Raw genomic sequence first — 23,115 nt, forward strand, 5'->3', positions numbered from 1 at the left:
AAGGTGGCAAAGAGCTTCCTAGGGTTAGAGGCAGATGCTTGGAATTTAGAGTGGTAGAAATTGGCTTTAGCAGCAGAGACAGAAGAGGAGAATGTAGAGAGGAGGGAGTGAAAGGATGCCAGGTATATATTTTCGGTCTTAATTTAAGGTTAGGTTTAAAATCAAAATGTAAGAAGATAAATTGCTGAAATGTGCGCTGTTTCGCCATAATTATGAATTTGTGGCTGTGTTATCTAGTTACAACCGCTGGTGGCTACGCAGTCGTCTAGGGGTCAGTGCTATCTGGGATCCTTGAGACGTCGCTAAATCCTAATGCTTCGATAACACAGACAGTGTTTGGCATTTTGGAACACCAGAATTACATTAATTTCCACTGAAACGTTGCAGATGCATTGTGTTCGGTGTGAATGTTGAACTTTTGTTGCATACATATCCAGATGATGCCGCTTACTATTTGCGTAAAACACTGTCGGTGTGTTCGAAGCGTAACCATTTTAAACTGCAATGGGGGGTGTATGGAAGTCCCAAGTATCCATGATAGTACAGACCGTCGTCTACTCTTAAGGCAGCAGCAATGGAGTCGAGTAGTGTGCTCGAGCAAGAATGAACCTGGAATTTGGCAGGTCTAGTTTTATTCTTTAAAGCGTTTATGCAAATAGTTAGCTAGCTATTAACACTAACTTGTATGTATGATTCAATGTGACATATTATTTTAACTTGGTATGCAAGCAAGTAGCTAGTATCTCACTAGCCAGCGGGCTAATTATTAACAAGCAAACGTAACGTTGACTACTTGTTTTATTGTTGAAGCCAACGTTAGCTAGCTTTCACGTAAACGTTACTGACTGTAGCTAACTAGTTAGTCAACCAAATCAATACCACCATAGTTAACCGGCCTTGAATGCGAAAAATACAATTTGTTGTCCTGGATCTTAGCTAACCAACATATCTGCCTTAGCTAACTGCTAGTAGTAGCTATGTTAGCCACTTCAGCCCTACGTATTAGCAGACTAGCGTAGCTATTTTTGCATTTGCAGAGACATTTTACTAGCTAGCTATTTAATAAGATAATTGTGTGCATGTGATCCTTTGTTTCTATTAACAGGCAAATACACAGATTCAGAGCTTGATTAGCCATGTTGCAACAAACTTGCTAAAGCAGCTGGTGACTAAGTGACTATGGTTCTGGTAGGCTGGACATTTAAATTAACGCTTTTTTTTTTTTTTTTTTTTAGAAAACTCGTTAATTGCATCCGCCGCGGAGTCCAGTTAAATAATGTTACCATATGTCCCAGCTGTCTTATTTTAGGGCATGTTTTCACCCTGCCAGCTCCTATTAGTTATATAGCACCGTGGCCCCAACGTCCCGAGTGTTCTATTCCTAGCCTATTGTTCTGCGTCATAAAGCCTGTTTTGCTATTGCTTGCAAGACCTCAAGTAATATCTTACTGCTACTTGGTGTGGTAACGTTAGCTCACTTCGCCTGGGCACACTTTGTGGTGTAATGTATGATAACTATGCGCCAGCCAAACGTTTTCTGGTCATGGTTAACCATTTTTTTTCTTCCGAAAAGGGTGGGAACCTAAACAAAACACGTCGTGTCCTCTTTTTCAAGATGTGTCCGATTATAAAAACAGCTAGAAGACATTTTTAAATTAAGTATTTTTTATTTTCGATTTAATGTAGGCTAGTGGTTAAAGCATTGGACTTGTAACCATTCGATCATCGTATCCCCGAGCTGATAAGGTAAAAATCTGTTGTTCTGCCCCTGAACAAGGCAGTTAACCCACTGTTCCTAGGCCGTCATTGAAAATAAGAATTTGTTCTTAAAACCTCTTGGGAATAAACCAACAACAAGAGTCAAATAAATACTTAGGGAATGCATTCCAAATACTGTTCTGGTTCTTAACATACTTTAGAATCCATTTGATTTTTTAAGTATTATTTAGAGTATTGAAATCTAAAACCTCAAGACCTTGTTCTTGGCTATTAGTGAGAATATATTTTCGTAGATAGTGAGGCTTGTTCCTCCAAATAAAATTATAAAGAATCTTATCTAAGTCCTTTACAATTTTAGGGGATAATTCAAGTGATAATGAGTCATAAACTGATCTGGATAACCCTTTAGCTTTGGACAATAAAACCTGATCGTATAACAAAATATCTCAACAACCAGAGGTTCAATTTCTTTGTTTTCTCAATAATGGGTTTAAAGTTTAATTCACTCCTTTGTTTTTCATCCTTGCATATAACAATTCCAAGATAAGTAACCTTATATTTAATTGGGATACCATATACTTCCTGTAAAACACCATCCTTGAGTGGAAATAAGACTGACTTATTGATATTAATTTCAAACCCGAAACTAAGGAAATGTCTTCATTACAGGAAACTGCTTTAGAAACCTCATTCCTGTCTCTTAAAAATATGGTGGTATCATCAGCCAGTTGACATAGTTTAAATTCATTGCCAAGTGCTGAAACACCTTAAATTCCCTTTCTTGATATGAAGAGCCATAATTTGAGTAACCAATAAAAATGGACTAATTGGGCAGCCCTGCCTAATCCCACAGCCAATATCAAATCTTCAGGATGTCCCCTGAGCAAAGAGCTAGTACAACCACTATATAAAGTTTGGACTGCTTTAAAAAAAATCACCAAACCCCCAAAAATGTATTACTTTGAACATAAACTCATGTTCTACAGTGTCAAAGGCTTTATAAAAATCAACAAACATTTAAAAAAAACTATCATCAAGGATGAGGTCATTATAGTCAATCATATTTAAGATCAACCTGATGTTATTACTAATGTGTCGACCATAAATTAAACCAGATTGTTCTTCATCAATTATATGATGCAAGCCTTGTTTCAACTTCTTAGCAAATACAAGGGCAAATAATTTCCCATCATTATTAAACAGGCTAATGGGTCTCCAGTTGTCTATATAAAGAGTATCCTTATTAGGTTTGGGAATCAAAGTAATTACACCTTGCTTTAAGGAAGCCGGTAACTCCCCTTTTTCTATTGATTCTTGAAACATAGCAAGAATGAAAGGAATCAATTGATCATTGAATGCTTTATAAAACTCTTATTAAACCATCATTTCCAGGGGACCTATTGTCCTTAAGGCTTTTAATACAGTCATTTATCTCAATTTCAGATAACTCATCACAAAAATCCCTGAAATGATTATCAATCTTAGCAATGTTTGCTACATTGTCTAAATAAAGATCCATTGGAGGTTGACTGGGCTGATGTATACATATTCTGATAAAACTGGGCAACATGCTGAGAGATTTCTTTGGGATTTTCATTGGGAATATTATGAATCATTAATTTACATATGGAAGTCTTTTCACCTGCCCTTTTTTCTAAATTAAATAGATATTTAGTATTTTTCTCTCCCTCTTCCTTCCATCTTCGTCTTGATCTTACAAACGCTCAGGGGCCTTTCCCTCGTTGATACAGTCTAACTGCATTTGAAATGATGATAGCTCCAGTAATTCCTTATTAGTTAGTTCAGTTTTTTTTTAGTACAATCCATTATTCCCTTTATTATGTCATATTCTTTCTCTCTCTTGGCACGAGTAATTTCTTTCCCCATTGAAATAGCCAAAAGCCTTATATCAAATTTCATTAGCTCCCAGTAACTTTCAAACATATTCATAACACAGGCACAATTCCAGTATTTATCAACAAATCCTGCTACTTCATTCTTAAATACTTCATTCTCTAGTAAAGTCTTGTTCATTTTCCAGTAACCTTTACTAACTTTTTTTTGAAGACAAACCATGCATATTTATCTTTATTGAGATCCCTTTGTGGTCTGTTAAAATTGATGGTTCAATAGAGACTGTATCAACCTTGTCAGCCATATCTTCAGATATCAGCCAGAAATAAATACGGGATTGTATAGATACATCTTTGGTACTCCGTGTAAACATAATCTTATCTGGGTTCTTATGTCTCCAAATATCTACAACACCTAACCGTAGACATATATTCCTTATCTCACAAACAGAATTGCTATCATTAGGAGGCCATCTAGATTATCATGTAATACTGTATTACTCTCCACCCCATATTACTTTGGCCAATGGAAATGTAGATGTAATTTCACTTATTTTCCTCTCAATGTCTCTAAATAAAATAGTTACTTGACTTTTTATTGGAAGCATATGAATTGAATTGAATGTGGTTGACATCTATACCAATAGTATAATCCATCTCCCTGTATTACCTGCTTCATGACTCAATATATGACCCTTAAAGTTAACTTTTAAAATAGCGACACCTGCTGACCGATTAGTACCAAATATCATTCCTGCATTGACACTTCCAAAACGTATTATCTGTGGAACAGGCATGAGTTTCTTGAATTAAATTAAAGTCGGCACTCCTACCCTTACAAAAATTAAGATTTCCTTTTCAAAATATTACGGATTCCCCTGGCATTAATAGAAAAAACAGAAATGGACATTTACTATCACAGTGACTATATATGAAGAATATTATTAAACTTGTATACGTTCACATGAATCGGGTTCTCACAAAAAGATAAGTTCTTAATAGTTGCAAATAAAAACAGTCCTTTGCACCACGCAAGTGGTTGACCTAAATTATATATATATTTTTATACGATTGCAAATAATATTGTACAATAGCTTGATGGCTATTCGTTTTACCAATCTAACATTAAGTGTCAGTGCGAATTTCCCTGCCATAAAAAAAAAAAAATATATATATATATATATATATAAAAATAAAAAGTTTGGCTCACACAAACAATGCTCTTTCCTCAATAAATATGAAGTTTTATCAGATGCAAATAAAACTCAGTCCTGCACAACTCACTTGATAAATCCAGCAGTCAACAAGCTAGGCGTCAGTGTGAATTTCCCTTTCATTAACCAAAGCCTTGGCTCCCGCAAAGTATGTACTTTTCCCTTCCTTCCTTGCTCTCTCAATCATCGGACACAGACGATTCCGAGCTTCTTTGTCAAATGCTGTCAGATCCTCCTTGAACCTCAGGTTGTTCTTCTTTAAATAGTCATTTTTCTTTGCACTTTTCCATGTCATATCCCTCGCTGTCCTGGAGATGAATCTCATGATCACTGGTCGTGGTGGCTGGTTGTTTTCCCCATCTCTCAGCTTACTCAGACGGTGCACTACATCCAGAGGCCCTGCAACAACATTTTGCTCCTCCTCCAGGACTATTGCCCTGCAAATGTCCTTCACTCTTGCTTTGATGTTCTCATCAGATTTTTCTGCTATTCCATGAATTCAAAGATTCCATCTCCGACCATACCGGTCATTCTCGTTTACCTTTGACTTCATTTCAGTGAGTTTCTTCTCCTGCTTTGCAACCTGAATGTTGCTTTCTGCTGCTCCAGTTTTTACTTACTCAGCATTGAAATCAATAAATTTATTCAGGTTAACGATACTGATAGTGTTCTTTTTCACCAAATCCATGATGTCATCTGCGCTCTCTTTGATTTTAGCCGTGAGGATGCGGACGATGTTGTCCTGTAGCTGGCTCATTGATGGTTCACTTCTCAGCTTCTTTGGAAGTTGCTCCTTGGTTGGTGTATTCGGATATGAATCGCATTCACCTCCCTTTTTTATACTGAAAGTATATGAGTGAGTTTCAACAATGCCTCTTTTCTCCTTGGAAGTTTCAACATCCATTATCTCAGCAACAGTTTGGTCATGTCCTGTTTCGATGCTACTAGCTATGAAGACGTTAGCAGGCTAACTTAACTACACACGCTGAAACTTTTCGATAGCTAGCTTGTTCGTTGGAAATTGTCAAATATGTTTCAATGGTTTGATTAATTACAAAATTATTCAGAATAGCTACATTGTATTGTTATACATTTTTTTTGTGAAAAAACAAATTGCAACTGCAGTCTAAAACTTTGTGAGAAAACCCTAAAATTGTTCCTCAGTTAGAAATGTTACACCCTCTCATGCCGCCATCTTGAGCACCCCCACCAAATGGATAGGTCTAGCTCATTGATTTGTAGCTCTGACGCAGTTGATTATGGCCCAGCAAGTGTCGCGAATGAGTTATATAGAACCCACAGAAGGCCACAGGGAGGAGCAAGAGAGCTATAAACCCAAAGTTTTTTTTTTTTGCCTTAACTCTAAACTGAAAAATAACCTATTTTAGCCTTAACCCCAGGTATAACCTACTTTAGCCCAAACCCTTAACAATAGGTATAACCTATTTTAGCCCTAACCCCTAACAATAGGTGTAACCCATTTTAGCCTTAACCCTAATTCTTTGGTAGGGTAGACTAGAACACCTTTGAAACTATTTTAGTAATACAATGTTAGTAAATACCATTATAGTACTAAATAGCATTTTATCTTTTTTTTAATGAAAACCTGTAAGTGTTTAGCTGTTTCTTTGTTATTAGTTATTTTATTATATGTATTATTGCAAAGCAGAACACTTGATAGTTAAGCCACATTTATTTTTATTTTTCAAATGTGGTTTGAACTGGGTGTGACCTAGTAACCTCCATGTGAAAGTCCAGCAATTGGCTGTGATAGGTGGGGCAGGTTTGAGACTGATCTCAGGAATTCATAAGACCTCTTACGGATTGGACCCTTTTTTTCAATTTTTGCCTAAAATTACGTAACCGAATCTAACTGTCTGTAGCTCAGGACCTGAAGCAAGGATATGCATATTCTTGATACGATTTGAATGGAAACTCTGAAGTTTAAGTTTTTGGAAATGTGAAATTACTCTAGGAGAATATAACACATTCGATCTGGTAAAATATAATACAAAGAAAAAAACTTTTAGCATGTTTTTTCTTTACCATCTTTGAAATGCAAGAGAAAGGCATTCATTTATTATTCCAGCCCAGGTGAAATGTAGATTTTGGCCACTAGATGGCAGCAGTGTATGTGCAAAGTTTTCGGCTGATCCAAGGAACCATCTGTTCATAATGTTGTATCAGGACTGCCCAAATGTACCTAATTGGTTTATTAATACATTTTCAAGTTCATAATTGTGCACTCTCAAACAATAACATGGTATTCTTTCACTGTAATAGCTATTGTAAATTGGACAGTGCCATTAGATTATCAAGAATGTAAGCTTTCTGCCCATATCAGACATGTCTGTCCTGGGATTCTTTTTTGTGCTAATCACATTAGCCTATGTTCGCTCAACCGTCCCATGGGGGGGACACCGATCCCGTAGAGATTTTAAGAGCCTTTGCTTTGCTGAGCCATTCGTTTTCAGAAGTGTGCTGCCAGTCATCATGCCATGCTATCAAAGAATTAGACCAGTGAATAATGAGAAGTGAATTTATTGCTAGTTCAAACAAAAAAAATTAGAACACAAAGGCAAATGGTAGCAGATAAATAGTAAGCTGGTTAAATAAAAGACAGCGCTTTTTAGACATCCCTATTTCCCCAACCTAATGGCAATGTCTGTATTTCGCCAAATAACTCAATTGATGTGTTTTGAAGTTCTACACCGTTTAATTCAAGATAATCTATTCTTTCTAATGATGTAAATGTAGGTAGCCTAGTATGCTGCGATCCATTTCTGGTAGTTAAAAATTATATTTTTTTCTCATGGAATCCCGATGTCGTCCCATTGTTTCCTATTAGAGCAAAGAGGGGTATGACTGTCTATTTCGCCAAATATCTCACAATGTGTATATTTAGAGTATAAGTCAGACACCATTTTAGTCAGGACAATCTCCTCTTTGTAATAAAGTAAGTCTGCGCAGCGAGCTCGGTAGTCGTTGATCACTAGGCCAGAAATAGTCAGTTTATTCTTTCCCTACTTCCTCATTACGCAGACATAAGCTCAGTTGACACCATCAAGGTGTGGTTGTTTACTTTCTACACAAATTATTGTTTTTCCAGTTTTGTCCTAAGAACAGATTGTAGTGGTAAAATGGAAAGGAATACAAAAAAAATTTTTTTTTTGCCATTTAGGGGAAATGGAATTCTAAGCATCACTTCAGTCAGAAGGGGCTCTGCGGAGGTTTGTTTCAATTCGTTTTCTATGGCCTTGTGCTAGTGTTCCAAGCTCAGCCAATGTTCTTTGGCCATTTTTCCAGCCTTTAGTGAGTTTTGACTCGTTCTATCGTCCAGCCTAGTTCTGGTGTTGTAACGTTACTTCGTTGTAGAAAATCTTCTCAGGAACACTTCATTTCATGAGGGTAGTACTTTGCTTAGATCTTATTTTCAAGTTATCGGAAAAGGTCAAAAAGGTCGCAGACAGATCAATGTTAATCATGAGTCAATAATGGCACCAAACACCTGTCTGGTTTCTTAAATTAAACACGTTTTGACCAAGGCAAAGGGTGGCTACTTTGAAGCATCTCAAATATAAAATATATTTTGAATTGTTGAATAAAAAGATAAAATAATGTACTACATGATTGTATAAGTGTTATTTCATAGTTTTGATGTCCAAACTTTTCACTGGTACTGTATATATCTAGCTACGGCTCTACAAAAAAATCCCAGTCTACCAGCAGCCTATCGACTGACTAATTGGGGTCAGCCCTACTTCAAAGGTATGCCTACACATTAGCAGGGTTACATTGTAATGTTATTTTTGGCATTGATGAGTTTGAAGGAAGGATAAACTGCAATGTTTACAGCAAATAATTAGCATAGGCTCAGAAGAAACAGTGGGGTACCTGCTAGCCAGCTGCACAGAAAGAGAGATTTGACCCATTTTCAATTCACTGGTATTTAGCCACTGAATTCTGGTAGTTTTTACTTGAAAGAATAAAACCATCAATCCAAAAATGTACAGCTGGCACAAAACAGTCAATGCTGTGCAGCACTGCCTCTCACCCGGCTCGTTGCCTCAGTGAACGGCATGGACCAATCCCTGACAACCATACATCAAAAAGTAGCTACGAAGTTCTACTTTGTTACCTGCTATTTTTTTGTATCTGAAAACTTCTGAAACGAAGGAAAAAACATTTCACCTTATATTTCAGTCAAAAGACGTCCTAAGACCATGCAACACCCTGAGGACTTTCCCATACTTCAAATGTCACATCGATCTTACTTTGATAAGTTGAGGAATACCAATCACAAAGAGCAAATATGAACACACTGGTTTTGCAAAAAGGGTTGTCCCACAGATTTGAACTTTAGCACAGCACATGCTTTACATTTGGACTCATATCGCGTAAATATCGTAACGTACAGTATTGGGATTTTTAGACATGGGTGACAACGGCTACATTGTTTTCAAATGATTTATGTATTTTGACAACCACATTATTGGCAATAAGTGAAAACCAGATTTTCCTGCATTTTCTTTGTAGAATTCTGTGTCCATTTTTTGTAGCGTCACCTAAGACCCTACCAATAACTACACTATGCTGAACTTTCTTCATTGTCATGTCAAAGATAAACTGATGGCTTGTGTTGTGTTTCTGCACCTTTTTTATTTATTGTATGCTCTCCTTTTTAGGCCTGACCTGAAGGTAACAGATTACAACCTACTCTGAAGTCACAACTGCGATGGTTAGGAAACCTCACTGTGTCATTCCACCCATCATTGAGGCCACCTGATTGAGCTTGGTGTGTATTTGCCTTCCCCTCAAAGACAATGTACTGCCTTCAGTGGTTGCTCCCGGTTCTCCTCATCCCGAAACCTCTGAACCCGGCTTTATGGTTCAACCACTCAATGTTCATGGGCTTCTACCTGCTCAGCTTCCTGCTGGAGAGGAAGCCATGTACCATTTGTGCCTTAGTGTTCCTGGCAGCTCTGTTTTTCATCTGCTACAGCTGCTGGGGGAACTGTTTTCTGTACCACTGCCATGACTCCGCACTACCAGATTGTGCACACGACCCCAGCATTGTGGGCACCTAAGAGGATTCCCCCTGACATGATGCGCAGATGGATCCTGGACAATCTGTATCTAGGCTGTGAATAAAATCTCCCACCCGACACTGTCGATGTGGAGAAACATAGACTTCATCCCGATTCTCAACCCCTCTGCCCTTAGTGTGCACTTGTTCACTTCTCTTAATGGATTTAAAAGGAATTGACTGGTGTATGAAATATGGTTACTCCCCCATGCATACACCAATCCAATGCTTTTAAGTGTTTGGGCATGTGTACACTTCCCAGAGAATAGCCTACCCTACCCTCCTCACTACTGCCCTCCACCCCTGCCTTTTTCCCCTGGTTTTCAGTGAACGTCGCCTACCCTGGCCTCATTGGATCTAAACGTTTGCATGGGTTGCCTTTTAGAGTTTTCAAAAGTCGTGTTAATACATATGTTTTAAATACAGAAATCTGAAAGTTTCCAAAGGTTAGAAATCAAATGTGTTGGTGTGAAAATGCTGACTATCAGTATAGTAGTAGGAAGGTGAACATGAACATCCTGCCTCCCTGTTGAGCTTTGGACGTCAAGAGAAGGCGAGTGATGTGAACCTGTTATCTAGAGTGCCTTTAGAAAATATTCATACAGCTTCACTTACTCCACATTTTGTTGTATTACAGCCTGAATTCAAAATTTATTAAATAAATAAAATCTCACCCATCTACACACAATACCCCATAATGACAGTTAGAACATGTTTTTAGAAACTAATTAAATACAGAAATATCTCATTACATAAGTATCCACAGCCCTGAGTCAATACTTTGTAGAAGCACGGTTGGCAGCGATTACAGCTGTTAGTCTTTCTGTGTCAGTCTCTAAGATCTTTCCACACCTGGATTGTGCAATATTTGCCCATAATTATTTTCAAAATTCTTCAAGCGATTTCATGTTAGTTGTTGATCATTGCTAGACAACCATTTACAGGTCTTGTCATAGATTTTCAAGTAGATTTAAGTCTGAACTGTAACTCTGCCACTCGGAAACATTCACTGTCTTCTTGGTAGGCTATTCCAGCGTAGATTTGGCCTTGTGTTTTAGGTTATTGTCCTGCTGAAAGTTGAATGAATCTCCCAGTATCTGGTGGAAAGCAGACTGAACCAGGTCTTCCTCTAGAATTTTGCCTGTGCTTAGCTCCATTCCATTTCTTTTTTATCGGGAAAAACTCTCCAGTCCTTAACGATTACAAGCATACCCATAACATGATGCAGCCACTATGCTTGAAAATATGGAGAGTGGTAATCAGTAATGTTTTATATTGGATTTGCCCCAAACATTACACTTTGTATTCAGGACAAAGTTAATTGCTTTGCCACATTTTTTGCAGATGAACTTTTAGTGCCTTGTTGCAAACATGACAGATGTTTTGGAATATTTGTATTCTGTACAGGCTTCCTTCCCTCAATTAGGTTAGTATTGTGGCATAACTACAATGTTTTCTCTTATCACAGCCATTAAATTCTTAACTTTTAAAGTCAATGGCTCATGGAGACATACCTGAGCGGTTTCCTTCCTCTCCGGCAACCTGAGTTAGGAAGGATGCCTGTATCTCTGTAGTGATTGGGTGTATTGATACACCGTCCGACGTGTAATTAATAACTTCGCCATGCTGAAAGGGATATTCAATTTCTGCTTTTTATTTAATTTTTCCCATCTACCAATAGGTGCCCTTTGCGAGGCATTGGAAACCCTCCCTGGTCTTTGGTTGATTATGTTTTGAAATTCACTGCTCGACTGAATGACCTTACAATTATCTGTATACGTGGTGTACAGAGATGAGGTAGTCATTCAAAAAATCATGTTAAACAATATTATTGCATACAGTCCATGTGACTTGTTAAGCACATTTTTACTATTGTATGTAGGCCAGTGACACACTTTTTTTTTTACATTTAATGTACTTTTTTATGTGTGCTGTAACAACAAAATGTGGAAAAAGTCACGGGGTATGAATACTTTCTGAAGGCACTGTATGTCACTTCTGCAGAGTTCAAATGCTACTACTGCTTTTCGTTTAATAAAGTTCACCCTCTGAAGGTGTTATCGCACTGAGCATGATGCTGTGGCCTTGTTTTCTCAGTTCTTCTAGGCTTCATATCGACTTCCAAGTGTTATCAGTTGCCCACTATCTGCATTTGAGAAAGCGAAGAACCCCATGCCCAAGACCGAAAAATGAAAATATATATTTGCTGAAAGAACAAAGATCTGATTTTTGAGATTTCACAGAATCACAATATTTGAAAAGACAAAAGTTTGCTTTTGTAAAGTTTTGTAAATATAGTCATTGAAATGTGAAGTACAGTATACTAATGCTGTCTGCTGCTGGAGGGATGTTAACATTGATTATTTTCGGTTGGGCCATAAAGAAACTGCTGGAAAAGCTAATGAGCTCTTAATCAAAATGTTTTGGATTATTTTTAACTCCAGCACGGTGTGATACCTATCAGGGAAAGTTCACCATTTTGCAGCTGGCTATACAGCGAACCACAGACCACACGAATTGTTCACATTTTGCCCGGTCTGGTTTTGAGAACTTTTGACAATGAAACTTAAGTTAATTGTATTATGTTCTGTTGCTGTAGCTAATGACAAATTGTTTGCCATTAAAAGAGGTTAGGTCATCAATCTCGATTTGCTCTTTCATGAAAATGTTGCTGCCAATTTTATTTATAGGATATATTCAATATGTGGGAGGTTTGTAATGCAAATAGTTCATTTGGTTTTGTTAGTCATTCTGTTCTAATCTTTTTTGGTTTGTAATTAGTGCATTGTGCTTTTTAATACCTTTATACACCTGTCAGTGTGGTATATTTAGAAATTACATCCAATGTAATTTCTACATATAGATGTAAATAAACAAAGATGGAGCTTTTCACTGTAATGCACAGGGAGAGAGTATTTTGTTAAAAGGGAGATTTTACAGCTAATTTTTCAATAAATCTTTGCTGGTCTTGTCTTGGCAAGGAGTTATTTGTAGAGTTACCTGTCCAATTAATGCTTCCCAACATGTTCCTGCCGGTTGAAACTTTGGTCACACTCCAGAAACATTTATAAACACAAAAATGCTTGGTTTGAATATGTACATGTATCCACTTTATTTGTATTGTGTACATTTCATATTGATACGGCTAAAATATAGAATAAATATCTTAAGTGTTTTATATCATACAGAGCATCTAATGATTATACAGGTTTTGCCTGTACGTGAAGCAGGGCGACTGTTTAAGGCCCCATACACTAAGGTCAGGACAACTGCTTTGTACATCTGTACAATTTGAGTATGTACAGGGATTATGGCCCATTATGTTTTGCTGTTGGCCTATTCTATTTTCCTCTGGCGCAGATCCAGTCACTGCAGTTTGGCAGCCCAACCGGGAAGGGGTACATTCATATGACTTTTCTCTTAACTTTAAAGGATTGTGATTTCAGTATCCAAGTTCTGATATGCTTCATCTTGCAACTCACAATAAATCTTGTCCATTCGCTGAAATGCAAGGTGACCCTTTTTACCTAAAAGAAGAAAAAAATGCATCAGGTCTACGAAAAATCAAGGCTCACATTTGTAAAGCGTCTCCGAGTACGATTGTTGACCTAAGATCAGTTTTGCCTTTTAAATCATAATGGATAACTGTGGGGACCTGATCCTAGATTAGCACTCTTAGAGGATTTGTGATATAGGCCCAGGTTTCTTATCATTCACTCAAGAACACAATATAGGAATTCAGAAAATTATGCATTTTAGGTAGAAATCTAGCCCAATTGAACACAGGATGGTTATTAAAATGATTTATGTAATCAAGTAATTGCATGCAAATTAACAGGTTAATGAAAACACCATGTGACTGACTGATTACCAAATGATAGCACAGTCTCTCTAGCAGCACTGCGTAGGTCCTCGTCAGCTGACCGCCACAACTCAGCCACCTGCTCCACGCTCTCAGTTGCCTACCAAACACAGGAGTTCAAAGCATGTTATATAAACCAAACCACTAGGGTGCCATGTCTTCAAAACAACCACAACACATCTCAAGAACAAACACCCATAGCTTTACACTGGCTTGGTGTCTTTATTTTCAAGCAGGGCCAAACGTCTACCACTTGAGTGGCTCCCTCAAATATGCCATCAAAAAGTCCCAATGAAATAGGGTGGTAGAGAGAACTGCCAGGCCAAAACAAACAGGATTATAGCATTGGCAGCCAACGGGCTGGTAATCTACAGCATTCGTGTCCAGGATAAGATGGAGTGTGTTGACGCAGAGTGGCGAATGGCAACATGTGGGCAGACAGAGGAGAGATCATCTGTGTATTCTGGGATTTGTGTTTGTCTCCTTGTGAAACCCTGTGGCTTCACCACAAAGACATAACACACCAAGAGGACTCACTTTGAGACACTTGAGGGCCAGACAGGCAGCCTGCTGGAGCTGGACATTGCTGTCCCTCAGGGTTTCCGTGTAGTAGACGATAGCCTAGGAGGATAATACAATTACAAGGACATAAACTACTTTATGTTCCAGTTTCCCAGACTCAGATTAAACCAAGTCCTCGACTAAAAAACTCTTTCAATGGAGAATCTCCATTTTGAATGCTTTTTACTCCTGGACAAGGCTTGATCTGTATCTGCAAAACCGGTCCTAGAAGTACTTCACTAATAAAGCATAATATGACAATTATATGCACTGCTGCTCGTATCACTGAGTCTCAGTTTAATCAATTGTAATAAATACCATCCCAACCAAGAGAGGGATGATGGATCTAGACTACAGCTACAGTAAAGACTAAATATTAGGATGAGATGCTTGTGTTGTCCTTCGGTAATGGATTTGTTTCTTATGGATCCCAGGACTCTGAGAATAATTACACAATTTATAAATGTAAAGAAATTAGTATTTCATTATTTATAAAACATTCATAAGCATTACAATCATTAGCATTTATAACGTTTAATAAATCCTCTTAGATGTAAAGTCCCCTGTTCAGGAGACCTGTGTGGTTTTGGTACCGGTTCCAACCGACATTTTTGCTTATACATCGATCTGTGGACACCGTAGATCGAAATTGCTTGCATAGCCCTGGTTCCCATGGACACAGTATTATATTTTGTCCGCCTGTGTAACGTAAGATGTGAAATTTTAAACCACTTGAAGCTGGGATGTCCCTCCTACCGTTTCATTCGCTCTTCCGACTGTCCATCAACTCCTGGCTGAACCCTATGTCACGGCCACTGACAAAGCACATGCCTGCAATCCTTACATCGTAGCGCAGCAGGGGAGAGTGATTTCATCACTATAGCACTTTCAGAGATCGATTTATAGCTATTAATCTAAAATGATTAATAGATTCTAAACGAAAAACACTTTGTCATAGATGGACAAGATTAATATGAGATGAAAGACTAGTTCCTAATGAGTTCAGGAAGCCAATCTAGAAGGAAGGAACCTAGAGCTCTGAGTGATGTTCATAGCAGTGGCAGCAGACATTTTGATCAAAACAGACCTTTAGAAAATATGCAAATGTTCTCTAACACTAAACATACAAATATGTATTTTACAGTTATAAGAAAGGTGAAATCTTATAGTTAGTGGTTTTATAATTTGATTATACTACATTTAGAAAGCATATATATATATATATATATATATATATATATATATATATATATATATATATATATATTTCAGTGTTATTCATACAATTTTGTTGAATAGTTTCATATTTCATATTTTTATCATATTTGTTCTGTGTACTTGCAGCTTGTGTCCTCAAAAGTGACTACACCTCAGAAATGTATAACTATTTTTTACCAGAAAGGTGACAATTGAACCTTTCTTGGAATATTTTAATTTTACGTTTTTTAAATGTAACCTTTATTTAACTAGGCAAGTCAGTTAAGAACAAATTCTTATTACAATGATGGCCTACCCTGGCCAAACCTGGACGACGCTGGGCCAATTGCACGCCTCCCTATGGGATTCCCAATCACGGCCAGATGTGATACAGCCCGGATTCGAACCAGGGACGGTAGTGACGCCTCTTGCACTGAGATGCAGTGCCTTAGACCACAGTCCCACTCAGGAGCCCATTACTAGTTATTGTTTATGGTCCTCTCATGATAAATAATTACTTTCTGGGATTATGTGGATTACATTTTAGATTATATGCAGTTACATTTCAGAGGTTTTAAACAAATAAGGATTTAGAAACATTTATAAGCTTTTTGTAACTTGTACTTGACACCCGTTGCCATAAGACGTTATGACACGGTCATAATTTGTCATAACAGCTGATATAACTTGTCATAATTGGTCATAACACTGTCATGACCCATATATTTACAACTGTTGTGACATATACTGCTTTATGTTTTGGCTGGTTATGACATGGACATAAGAGTGTCAAAACCCACATTTATTCAACTTGTTTTTTTCCCTGCCAAGAAGTTTCCTTCCATTTGAAAGTTTGTCTCTTAAATCCTTTGTTGTTGTAATGAATTATTTACAGTTATGTTTTTTTCATCATATTTGAAATAACTTGTAGAAAATGCTTGGACTAAGAAAATACACTTTTGACAATGACAAGAAGCATTATGACCATCATAATCATATAAGGCCTATCACATACATGCCATTATATCAGTCATCAGTCGAAAGAACAATGTCTCATCCTACTCCTAAAATATGCTCCTGCATTCATCCCAGTAATCAGCTACAAAGCATTGGGGTAGGTGCATGTCTGACATCAATGTGTGCGCAATTACAAAGATAATTTAATATGGTCAATAAAATGTAAAAAAATCTAAAATTAACATACTGTTGACACGTAGGCTATGGTGTAATGGAATGTTTTGCCTTGTGTGGTAGGTTTTGTGGGTTTTGACACTCTTATGTAGGTGTCATAACCAGCCTTGAAATAACTACCGTATAGTAGGTTTTTTTAGGTTTTCACACTCTTATGTAGGTGTTATAACCAGCCTTAAAATAACTCAATATATGTCACAACAGGTCTAAATACATGTGTCATGACAGTGTAATAACCGTGTCATAACGTGTTATGATACTGGGTGTCATATAAAGTGTTAGCAAGCAGGTAATGACTTAAAAGTTACACCGATCTATTAAAACTATTGGCCTCATCCGTACCTTTGTCCTGAAGGCCGTGTAGCCCACGGCTCTGCAGAGACAGTTGCTGGCAGCCTGGGACACCTTGTGGTTGGCATCTGTCTGGAGGCTGGCTAGGCGCTGGAGGGTATAGCCCAGGGGCAGCAGTTCAACGATGCGCCTCCCTTTCAGCTTCTTCAAGGCCTTTCTCCTCTTAGGACTATCCAGAGCAGACACCAGGTACACTGACACACACACACCAAAAGATTGTAAGTTATTTTCACCTTTCTATAGACTGAGTGTATAAAACATTAGGTACACCTGCTCTTTCCATGACATAGACTGGCCAGGTGAATCCAGGTGAAAGCTATAATCCCTTACCTATGTCACCTGTTAACTTATGGCTGCAGGGGCAGTATTGAGTAGCTTGGATGAAATGGTGCCCAGAGTAAACTGCCTGCTCCTCAGTCCCAGTTGCTAATATATGCATATTAGTAGTAGTATTGGATAGAAAACACTCTGCAGTTTCTAAAACTGTTTGAATGATGTCTGTGAGTATAACAGAACTCATATGGCAGGCAAAAACCTGATAAAGAAATCCAACCAGGAAGTGAGAAATCTGAGGTTTGTAGGTTTTCAACTCATCGCCTATCGAATACACAGTGGGATATGGGTCATTTTGCACTTCCTACGGCTTCCACTAGATGTCAACAGTCTGTAGAACTTTGTCTGATGCCTCTACTGTGAAGGGGGGGGGGGGGGGGGGGGGGTGAGAGAGGAATTAGTCAAGTCTGCCAAGACCTGACCATGCTTTCACCATGCGCGTTCACATAAGAGGGAGCTCTGTTCCATCGCTCATCTGAAGTCAATGTAATTCTCCGGTTGGAACGTTATTCAAGATTTATGTTAGCAACATTCTAAAGATTGATTCAATACATCGTTTGACATGTTTCTACTGACTGTTTCGGAACTTTTGGACATTTCGTCACGTTTTAGTGAACGCGCTTTGTGACTTTGGAATTGTTTACCAAACGTGCTAACCAAGTAGCTAACTGGACATAAATAACAGACATTATCGAACAAATCAAGCATTTATTGTGGACCTGGGATTCCTGGGAGTGTATTCTGATGAAGATCATCAAAGGTAAGGGAATATTTATCAGGTAATTTCTGGTTTCTGTTGACTCCAACATGGCGGCTAATTTGACTACAGTTCTGAGCGCCGTCTCAGATTATTGCATGGTTTGCTTTTTCCGTAAAGTTCTTTTGAAATCTGACACAGCGGTTGCATTAAGGAGAGGTATATTTATAATTCCGTGTGTATAACTTGTATTATCATCTACATTTATGATGAGTAATTCTTTTGAATAGATGTGGCTATGCACTATCACTGGATGTTTTTGGAACTAGTGAACGTAACACGCCAATGTAAACTCAGATTTTTTTATATAAATATGAACTTTATCAAACAAAACATACATGTATTGTGTAACATGAAGTCCTATGAGTGTCATCTGATGAAGATCATCAAAGGTTAGTGATTATTTTGATCTCTATTTGTGCTTTTTGTGACTGCTATCTTTGGCTGGGAAAATGGCTGTGCTTATTCTGTGGCTTGGTGGTGACCTAACATAATCGTTTGTGGTGCTTTCGCTGAGAAGCATATTTGAAATTGGACACTTTGGTGGGATTAACAACAAGATTACCTTTAAAATGGTATAAGACACATGTATGTCTGAGGAATTCTAATTATGAGATTTCTGTTGTTTTTAATTTGGCGCCCTGCACTTTCACTGGCTGTTGCCATATCATCCCGTTACCGGGATTGCAGCCATAAGAAGTTTTAACCTGTCTCCTCCTCTTCATCTATATTGATTGAAGTGGATTTAAAGACAACTTGTCATTAATTTGCCGAACAACTCGGTAGGTATTGTTGAATGCAGAAACAGTAAGGCGGGTATAGACAGGCTAAATATTTGTACAACAACAGTTGGAAAGGAAATAGATAGAGAGATAAAGGACACACATGTTGAGATGTTGAGCAGAAATCCAAAAGGGCTTATCAATAAAAACCACAAGACTGAACCATCCCCTATCAGTCAAAATGCATAGCCTATTGTACAATAATAAAACAAATTATGCATGGCTGTAACGCTCGTCTTCCTCCTCTTCTGAGGAGGAGTAGAAGGAAGGATCGGAGGACCAAACTGCAGCGTGGTGAGTATTCATATTCCTTTTAATGAAAACCGAAATACTCGAACAAAACAACAAAATAACGATAAACGAGAATAAACCGAAACGAAACAGTCTTGTCTGGTGACATACACAAAGACACAGGAAACAAACACCCACGAAACACAGGTGGAAAAAGGCTACCTAAGTATGATTCTCAATCAGAGACAACTAACGACACCTGCCTCTGATTGAGAACCATACCAGGCCAAACGTAAAACACAACATAGAAAAACGAACATAGACAACCCACCCAACTCACGCCCTGACCAACTAAAATAAAGAAATAACAAAAGAACTAGGGTCAGAACGTGACAATGGCTTCCATCCAATACAGTACTCTAGGCTGTTTCCCAACTGCTGCTGTGGCAGCTCAGACAAGACCTGGGTTCAAATACTATTTGAAATACTTTGAACACTTTCTTCAGCATGCCTGAAGTGCCAGGTGGATGGTTTTGCACTTTTGGGACTTTTCTGTTGGTTCCACATTGCAACAGGCACACTAAACGAAACACATCTAATGCATTTCAAACAGTAGTTTACCCCAGGTCTGGCTAGACCATACATGCCCAATTATCTAAGCTTTTCTGCAGCATTCTTCACCGGGTAACTCAACACGTTCTGCACATGCAGATTTACAGTAGTATGGATCTTTCAGTGTATGGTGTGGGTTGTCCCCTGGGCTTTCTGAAGACACAGCTGTAAGGGCCACTAACGAAACCTGTCCTTTGTTTCACACTATGGGTCTTTTCATGTCCTAGAGCACCCACATGCTTCAGTTTATGACTTCATTTAGTTCTGGTGTACATGGAATAGGAGTAGTGTCGACAGATTCCATCCAGATGTATAGTATGTCTTGGGAATGTTTTTGGGACTCTCACGTTCTCTTGGATCTAAAATACAGTTGAAGTCGGAAGTTTACATACACTTAGGTTGGAGTCATTAAAACTCATTTTTCAACCGCTCCACAAATTTCTTGTTAATACAATATAGTCCACAGTAAAAGGAGTCCTATATCGACATAACCTGAAAGGCCGCTCAGCAAGGAAGAAGCCACTGCTCCAAAACCGCCATAAAAAAAGTGAGACTAAGGTTTGCAACTGCACATGGGGACAAAGATGGAGAGATGTCCTCTGGTCTGATGAAACAAAAATAGAACTGCTTGGCCATAATGACCATCAAATATAATTATTTGGAGGAAAAAGGGAGTAGCTTGCAAGCCGAAGAACACCATCCCAACCGTGAAGCACGGGGGTGGCAGCATCATGTTGTGTGGGTGCTTTGCTGCAGGAGGGACTGGTGCACTTCACAAAATAGATGGCATCATGAGGGAGGAAAATCATGTGGATATATTGAAGCAACATCTCAAGACATCAGTCTGGAAGTTGACCCCAAGCATACTTCCAAAGTTGTGGCAAAATGGCTTAAGGACAACAAAGTCAAGGTATTTGTGGCCATCACAAAGCCCTGACTTCAATCCTATATACAATTTGTGGGCAGAACTGAAAAAGTGTGTGCGAGCAAGGAGGCCTACAAACCTGACTCAGTTACACCCGCTCTGTCAGGAGGAATGGGCCAAAATTCACCCAACTTATTGTTGGAAGCTTGTGGAAGGCTACCCGACATGTTTGACCCAAGTTAAACAATTTAAAGGCAATGCTACCAAATACTAATTGAGTATATGTAAACTTCTGACCCACTGGGAATGTGATGAAAGAAATAAAAGTTGAAATAAGTCATTCTCTCTACTATTATTCTGACATTTCACATTCTTAAAATAAAGTGGTGATCCTAACCCACCTAAAGCAGGGCATTTTTACTGGGATAACATTTCAGGAATTGTGAAAAACTGAGTTTAAATGTATTTGGCTAAGGTGTATGTAAACTTCCGACTTCATCTGTATCTATGAGAAACTATTTTGTTGTGGTCTACTACATTGTATTTGCCTCTGCTTCCTGTACAAAACCCCATTGTTTCCTATGGATAGGATTTGGGGGCTTTAAAATATGCATAAATAAATGTATGATACTCACTACCCTCAAGATCAACTCAAGACTGTTCTGTTAATCCGTATGTCTTCCATTATGGTCCTAAGATTAACATACTGTAGGTACATTTTCTCAAATGCATGGAACTGAATGAGGTGATACAGCAACACTTCAATGTTGAAGGTTGTCGCCGGTTGTGTCTATGTCCCTTCTTTTTCTTTATATCTTTGCTACTTTTTTGTACAGCACCGGAGCTTTGTTTGGATGGCATGTGAATGATCCTCTTGCCATGTAAACCAAACCAACACAGTTTGGTTCAGGTCAGGTCAGCATGATAGTGTGAAAGAGTCTCTGACAGGATACCTTCTCTGGAGAGGCGGGAGATGTGTTCTCCCAGGTCTGTGAAGCTCCAGCGGCTCAGGTAGGTGGAGAGCTGGAAAACTGTGACCCTCTGTGGACTGTAGCGGGCCATAGGCACCATCCGACAGCTAGCTTGGATCTGCTGCAACAGCTGCGCAAACACTGCAGACGACACAATGTATCAGTGACCCACTACAGTCAAATACCAGCTAGCCTCTAGGTCATTCCACCAATTTGGTGCCTTTTGGGAAGAGTAACTTGGTAAAAAATAAATAAATGTTGATTTCACCAATTTTAACATTCCGTCATAAAGAGAATTATGTTGAACTTAATAAAAACATCTCAATTCATGTAAACATTACAGTTTTGAAAACAGCTTGTCCATAAAAAATTGGTTAAGCTGCCTACACATTTCTGTACTGAATGAAATATTACCACTACTTTTTTAAAAACCATGTCTATCTTTATTTCCAAAACACAATTCAACACAATCACAATCGCTTGTTTGTCTTTTAATAATGTTAAGCATCTTTTAACACAGGCTTAACACCTACTGTAACAAATACTTTGTACTTTTTTTTTTACACACATTTACACATTTAACATAGGCCAGGCCCTGTTGTTACCTCATATCCCAGTGATAATGCCTTGCTTCAATTTGCTCAACTTGCCCAATTTTGACTATATTAGTCCACACAGCTACAAGGATGCACATTCATGCTAGGTTTATGACCTCATATTGAAGCTTATAGAGAACCCAACTGATATATAGAACAACTTAAAAATGATCTGCTTTGGTTTAGATACTAGCACCATGAAATCTCTAACACAACACATTCATTTCACAGGCTCTGTTGGCACACTTTTCATGGAACGACCCCTCTATCTACCTTAGGCATAGCTGTTTTAACGAAACCGAAAGGAGCAGTCGGAGGTAAAGGATAACAGCTGCCGTTTGGGACATTTTGCGTCAGTCAACAGATTTGATATTGTGACTAATACTGGAACATATCACTTTTAGCCTGATTACCTGCTCTGCATTTAATGACACTATATACGCCTTGGCCTGCCAAGACACCAATTAGGTGGCCAAAGCAGTAAAAGACTAGCAACCAGGCTAGCAACTATCCCGAAGCCATGCCCTCTTATTGTTTCCATTGAGTTAGCTGTTGTGCTACGGTGCTGACCTGCGTCTGGCTGGCCGGGCTGCTTGGCTTTGACCTTGTGGATGTAGCGTTTCCTTAGGGTCTGGACAAATGTGTCAGTGGGGCAGCAGAGGGGCGACTCAGGGCTTGTACACTCCTCCCAAAACACCAGCAACTCCCTCTGTCTCTGGGCCTTTGGGAGAACTAGGGGAAGATCAGAGGATGAGTTATACAGATGTACTATGTTAATTTGACCAGTTTCTCACAGCAAGAAAATAATCCTGCAGCAACAAGAAATGTGAATTATGATATGGATAATAATTAATGGACATTTTTTTAGGGGTTGGTCTATTTTTTGGGGTGGGCAAATCAAACTTTAGAAGCCTTTTTAAACCTTGCATACACT

General features: G+C 38.4%; 2 protein-coding genes across 6 annotated transcripts in view; one reads left to right on the top strand and one right to left on the bottom strand.

Annotated features, from left to right (window-relative positions):
• Window positions 1–480: 480 nt before the first annotated feature.
• On the top strand, window positions 481–12,859 carry blcap (bladder cancer associated protein). Of its 2 annotated transcripts, XM_055907887.1 has the most exons (3): window positions 481–623; window positions 8,480–8,554; window positions 9,472–12,859. In XM_055907887.1, exon 3 carries the CDS (start codon window positions 9,610–9,612, stop codon window positions 9,871–9,873), a length of 264 nt encoding a protein of 87 aa, XP_055763862.1. In that variant the 5' UTR covers window positions 481–623; window positions 8,480–8,554; window positions 9,472–9,609; the 3' UTR covers window positions 9,874–12,859. The 2 variants fall into 2 exon arrangements, with proteins under 2 accessions (XP_055763862.1, XP_055763853.1); XM_055907878.1 differs by lacking the exon at window positions 8,480–8,554.
• Window positions 12,860–12,959: 100 nt separating this feature from the next.
• The window catches only part of ripor3 (RIPOR family member 3), a 58,061-nt gene continuing 47,905 nt past the window's right edge, over window positions 12,960–23,115 (bottom strand). For all 4 annotated transcript variants that reach the window (XM_055907859.1, XM_055907866.1, XM_055907860.1 and 1 more), the window contains 6 exons: window positions 22,752–22,913; window positions 21,568–21,726; window positions 17,026–17,228; window positions 14,272–14,355; window positions 13,744–13,834; window positions 12,960–13,399 (listed from right to left, as the gene is read on the bottom strand). In XM_055907859.1, the coding sequence (XP_055763834.1) occupies window positions 13,299–13,399; window positions 13,744–13,834; window positions 14,272–14,355; window positions 17,026–17,228; window positions 21,568–21,726; window positions 22,752–22,913 (800 nt within the window). In that variant the 3' untranslated portion in view covers window positions 12,960–13,298. The remainder of the gene's footprint in view (window positions 13,400–13,743; window positions 13,835–14,271; window positions 14,356–17,025; window positions 17,229–21,567; window positions 21,727–22,751; window positions 22,914–23,115) is intronic.

The sequence above is a fragment of the Salvelinus fontinalis genome, chromosome 3 (assembly GCF_029448725.1).
Source record: "Salvelinus fontinalis isolate EN_2023a chromosome 3, ASM2944872v1, whole genome shotgun sequence".
Lineage (NCBI taxonomy): Eukaryota > Metazoa > Chordata > Actinopteri > Salmoniformes > Salmonidae > Salvelinus > Salvelinus fontinalis.

Bases quoted from the DNA above. Each gene is read 5' to 3' on its own strand.
- blcap (XM_055907887.1), top strand. From the start codon at position 9,610: ATGTACTGCCTTCAGTGGTTGCTCCCGGTTCTCCTCATCCCGAAACCT.